This window comes from Vulpes lagopus, chromosome 4, assembly GCF_018345385.1.
Source record: "Vulpes lagopus strain Blue_001 chromosome 4, ASM1834538v1, whole genome shotgun sequence".
NCBI lineage: Eukaryota > Metazoa > Chordata > Mammalia > Carnivora > Canidae > Vulpes > Vulpes lagopus.
The window spans coordinates 33,562,884-33,568,883 of record NC_054827.1 but is presented as its reverse complement, the minus strand read 5'-3'; the positions used below and the strand labels follow the sequence as shown (position 1 = coordinate 33,568,883).

Below are 6,000 nucleotides of genomic sequence, written 5' to 3'. Positions count from 1 at the left end.
TTCTTGGCTTCTTTTGCTTTTCTTCGTTGTTCTTATTAGATTGTTCTGACCTCCTTTTTCATGTATTATCTGATTCTTTTTTGTTTTTTATTTACACAGATTTTTGAAGATTAGATTCTGGCTTACCAAAGAGGTTTAGATTCTCAAGTATGAGAAAACAAGTTTAAATATCTATAGCAAAATTTATAATTAAAAAATGATAGTGAAGTAAGCATTCCTTTGGTTAATAAAAATTCTGATGTTTTAATCTTAAGATCATGAAAGAGTAACCAAAATTTGTAATATTAAATATAAATGAAAAATCTTAAAGTCTCTCTCTTTACAGAGGGAACAGTTCTGTATCTCAGTGTAGATGCAGTGTATCCAGGGAAGGAAGTGAGTTCCGGGTCTTTCTAGATCATCATCTTGGACCTCATCCTCTTTTTTCTCTTTCTTATGCACAAACACTTACATACACAGACACTCAGACACACACACATATCATGTATGGAATCAAGTAAAATTTTTACTTACCTTATTGTATCCACACATAGTGCCATTGCTCATTTGGGTAAGATCCATAGCTGAAGATGTTGTGTCATTTCTTACCTTGGCTGACAAACAAATATGACCTCCAAGGTAAGTATATTGAACATCATGAACTGATGATTTTGGTACTATTTCTGAATGCGTCCAGTGACAAACTAACTTTCCACAAAGGATACTCCTGGCAATATGAAGATAATTCAAAAATGTTACTCAGATCATAACATCAAAGTTATTCAGAACATACATCATCTTATATAACAAATAAATTCAAATGTATATATTAGGTCCATCTCTCATTTGTATTAACTTATTTTTGCATACACACACACATGCATTTGAGAAAAACAGTTAGCTAAATACACACCCAAAACTGCAACCTGTGTTTCCACAATTTCCAAAAGTATCTGCTTGAAAATTCACTTCTTGTGTACATAGATAAGTAGAAACTTTAGCAACTGAAAATATAAAGTTATAATTACTCATCTTAAAAAATTTTAAAAATAAAAGTGGTAAATTACTATAGGGACATCTAGACAATAGCAATGCCCAGTCAGTGTCATCTGCTATAAATATTTAGTGTCATCTACTGGATATATGAGAAGGAGAAACACTAAAAACTACCCACTTGAGAATAGGAAAATTGTATCACAGGCAGAAATAATTAAGAAAGTAGACATTTGCTCTTTTATCTATAATTCTAATATTCTGCTCTCCTTTGCACCTATCACCTGAAATTGGATTAATATCCTCTTTTATTGGTCCTGTACTTATTAAGTCTGTTATGCCTGTTTACATAGTTCAAAGTCACATTGATTCACAATTTATTTTCAAATTTGGATTTAAACAAAACATATCTTTTATAATGGCTATTGGATGGATTATTGACTTTAGAAAAATATAGTTTGTAAATGAACCCCAGAACAAAAGACACAATGATTACATTTTCCAAATAATTTTTCACACTGTACATCCGGATCTTGGCATACTCCTCCAAAGCAAAAGGCAGTCTTATTATTGCATGGTTCTAAATCAATAGATTTCACATCAGGTACACAAGATGTAGATGATCCATTGCAAAATTCTGGAAAATCACATGGATCTGTCCTTTGCCTACATAAACGTCCTCTTTCTGCTATCTGTGAGACAAAGAAAAACTAGTATTTTTTTAAAGTAGTAAACCAAAAATGTAAAAAAATCTTAAATGAGAGCAGCATATTTCTGCTACTTCCACTAGAAAAAGTGGAAGTAACATTTTAACTACTTAAAGTCAAATTATGGATTTACTTAAAAGCTCAAATGAAATAGATTGGAAAAAACCCAACTGTCCATCAATGGATGAATAGATGAACAAATTGTGGTATTCATACAGTGGAAGGAGCACTGATATATATGCTACAAGGTGGATGAAACTTCAACACTATCTTAAGAAAGCCAGACACAAAAGGTCACATATTCTATGCTTCTACTTATATGAAATATCCAGAATAGGTTACTACAGACAGAACACAAATTGGAGGTTGTCAGAGACTGAGGCAGAGGGAAAAAGGAGAGCAAGTGCTTAATGGGCTGGGAGTCTCCTGTTTGAGTGAGGAACATGTTTTGGAACTAGGTAGAGGTGGTAGTTGTGCAGCATTGTGAATGTACCAAATGCCCCTAAATTGTTCACCTGAAAATGGTAAATGTTATGCTATGGGATCTTACTCTTAATTTTTTTATAGGCTCTACCAAATGTAGGAATTATCCCCATGTGTACGGAAAAGGGCAAAGGACTGTGTAGAAAAGTCTTATTGTTCAATACCGCTGATTTGGAGACCAAGGCCAAGATGAGAGTTCTGGTGAATGGAAGAATGATAAGCTTTATAGCTAAGTAGTAGAAACTCTAGACTTAAAATAAAAAAAAAAAGAAACTCTAGACTTGCTTCTTTATTCATGCTCCTTCAAGACAAGTGATCACTGGCTTTAAGAGAGTGAAAAAGAACACACACAGAACAAAGTAGCATGATGTTAGGAGAGATTTCATTGACAGAGAACCTACCAATCAAAATCTCTAATGGATCAGCTTCTATGACTGTTGTTGACACCTGAAAGTGACACAAAGGCAGCAAGAGGCTACAATGAAGTGATCCCCAAACACAAATCTTACTCAGACTCCTTTTAGGTGTGGCAATAAAGGAAAACTGAATGGAAAACTTGCCAAGGGAAGTCAATGATTCAATCCACTTCTGGGACCAGGAGTCCTTGCATAGAACTTCAGTACTAAACATGCTACATCTTGCTGACTATAGATTGTTATTGTCTGTTTATTCAAATATTGTATGTCAACTGCGTGTTGGGCAGCTTATTTTCAATTTTGTCATAAATTGCCTGATCATGAAGAGCTAAATTCAGGTATGACCAAGAGTAATTCATAGTGTCCAAATAATCAGAAATTAATATTGAATAATAACTGGATGGGTCCTGAGTAGATTAAAAATGATGCAGTGAAAGGCATAGTTAAGGAGGTTGGAAAAGATCTAAAGACATCCTTGGAACTTAGAATTAAGTACATATATGAATGTATGTACCTGAGTCAGGCACATAAAGTTGTATGAATGTATGAATTAACTAAATGTATGTATCAGGTACATAAAGATACATATTATATATATAAGTCAGGCACATAAAATTGCATATTTTAAAGCTGTGTAAAAAAAAAACAGTCTAAAAAATGCTAAAAAAAAAAAGAACACACAACACAAAAAAATATGGAAGAAAACCAAATAGTATTTTGAAAGCTTACCAGACAAGTTTTTCTATCACAGCATGGTCCGCTGCCACACTCTGCAAATCCAATCAGAGTACAATCTACAGGGTTACAACATTTTTTATGACTGCATTCCTATAAGCCAAAATAAAAGAGTTAAATAATAGGAATTTTCAATCAAATAAATAAATGCATGTATTTCAAAATATACAAAATATTTCCTCAAGTTAATTACAAACACAGTATGATTTTCACTTCTGTATTTAACACTACATCTAAACTTATATTTTCAGCATAGGAAAAAAAAAAGATGGTAATTAAATCCATGCTTCTATACTCAAGAAACTGAACTACAAAAAACTGAATGCAATTTCTTTCAATCTTCTAGGAGTATGTAATTGAATGCACTCTAACTTCTTAGTTTTTAATTTATTATGCCCTAAGTACTTTTCTATTTTACCAGACCTCCTCAAGATCTCATATTGGGAACATATAACAATTTATGCATGTAACAGCATAGATATTCTAATCTATAACATTTTATTATCATAAATAATGGGTCAAAGAAAATAGTTTATCTTTTTAGCTCTAAGGCCTTATATTAAATATTAATTCTAGAAATTATTAGATAATAGAGCACACAAATATTAATGACTCTTCATAATATACAATTTTTTCTTTTCATACAGTAAAAGAGTGATGTTTCACAAGACTGATAGTAATATCTAAAAATGATTAAAGTGGAAAGGCACAAATAACTGTATTTATATTTGTTTCAATATTATTTTTATTGCTAGAGTGCTGAAAATGTCACATATCTGCACATTATGGTTTATTTTATATTTTGTGTCTGTATTTCTGTTCATGTATTCCTGTTTATTTTCTTTATTTATAAGCACTATATTAATGATGTTAACTCCGAGCCACCAATATATATCACTACATTTTAAAATTTGTCATGACACTTACTTTTGTTTTCATTTATTTTTCAGGTAGGTCTTTGAAATTGTGATATTGTGAAATGGTATACCCATGAAATCTGAGAATCATCATCTTCTTTTTTTCTTCTTTTGTTCTTTAAGTTTATGGATAAAACTTTATTCCACCCTGACCCCACTACATATGTGAGCTTATGTTTATAAAATGTTAGTGTCATATATTCACATATATTCACTTATTTTCATTTTACCTTTTTTTTTAGATTTATTTATTTATTTATGAGAGACACAGAGAAGGGGGCAGAGACACAGGCAGAGAGAGAAGCAGGCTCCTCACAGGGAGCCTGATGTGGGCCGGGATTCTGAGATCATGCTCTAAGCCAAAGGCAGACGCTCAACTGCTGAGCAACCCAGGCAAACCTACATTAAATTTTTAATTTGAGTATAGTTCACATAATGTTATACTAGTTTCAGGTGTACAACTTTGTACTTTGACAAGTTTATACATTATGCTAGGTCTGTAAGTGTAGCTACATCAGTCCCCATACATCACTCTAACAATATCATTGACTATATTCCTTATGCAATGCCTTTTATTCTTGTAACTTATTCATTCCATAAATGGAAACCTGTATCTCTCTCTCCCCTTAATCTATCCTGCCCAACCATTCACTCTCTACCCCTCTGGGAACCATCAGTTTGTTCTTTGTATTTATAGATCTGCTTTTGCTTTTTGTTTGTTTATACATTTGGCTTTTTTTTTTTTTTTTTAGATTCCACTTAGAAGTGCAATCATAAAAAAAACATAAAAAAAATAAAATAAAATAAAATAAAAAAGAAGTGCAATCATATGGCATTTTTCTTTCTCAGTCTGACTCATTTCACTTAGAAAAATGCCCTCTAAGTATATCCATGTTTTCTCAAATGGCAGAACTCAGCCTATTTTACAGCTGCAGAATATCACATTCTGTGTGTGTGTGTGTGTGTGTGTGTATATATCATTTTCCTTATCAATTTGTCCATTGATGGACAATAGCTTCCATATCTTGGCCATTGTAAATAATGTGATAAGTGATGTGTATGTCTTTTTGAATTAGTGTTTTTGTTTTCTTTCGGCAAATACCAGTAGTGGAATTACTGGATCTTATGAATTTCTATTTTCAATTTGTCAAGGAGCCTCCATACTGTATTTCACAGTGCTGCACCAATTTAAATTCCCACAGTGTACAATTCCCTTTTTCTCCACATCCTTACCAATACTTGTTATTTCTTGTGTTTTTTTTTTATTGTTATCTATTCTTTCCAGTGTAAGGTGACATGTCATTGTGACTTTGATTTGCATTTCCCTGATGATAAGTGATGTTGAGCATATTTTCATGTGTCCATTGGTCATCTAGATGTCTTCTTTGGAAAAATGTCTATTCAACTTTAAATCAGATTTTTTTTATGTTGTTATATAAATTCTATATGTATTTTGGATATTAACCCCTTATCGGGTATATCCTTTGCAAATATCTTGCCCTGTTTCATTTTCCTTTTTTTTTCTTTATTTTAATTCCAGTATGGTTAACATACAGTGTTATATTAGTTTCAGATTCCATACATCACCCAGTACCCAGCATGCCAAGTTCACTCCTTAATCCTCATCACCTATTTAACTCATCCCCCTACCCACCTCCCCTCTGATAAATATCTCTTTCTTCTATATAGTTAAAAGTCTGTTTCTTGGTTTGTAAGGATGTGGAGAAAGGGGAACCCTTTTGCACTGTTGGTGGGAATTTAAAATGGTAC

At 32.4% G+C, this 6,000-nt stretch overlaps 1 protein-coding gene across 1 annotated transcript in view; it reads right to left on the bottom strand.

Annotated features, from left to right (window-relative positions):
- Positions 1 to 532: 532 nt before the first annotated feature.
- The window catches only part of LOC121488955 (A disintegrin and metallopeptidase domain 3-like), a 65,045-nt gene continuing 59,577 nt past the window's right edge, over positions 533 to 6,000 (bottom strand). Inside the window, exons 13-14 of the mRNA XM_041751307.1 lie at positions 3,308 to 3,406; positions 533 to 706 (exon numbers count right to left, since the gene is read on the bottom strand). Of these exons, the coding sequence (XP_041607241.1) occupies positions 635 to 706; positions 3,308 to 3,406 (171 nt within the window). The 3' untranslated portion in view covers positions 533 to 634. The remainder of the gene's footprint in view (positions 707 to 3,307; positions 3,407 to 6,000) is intronic.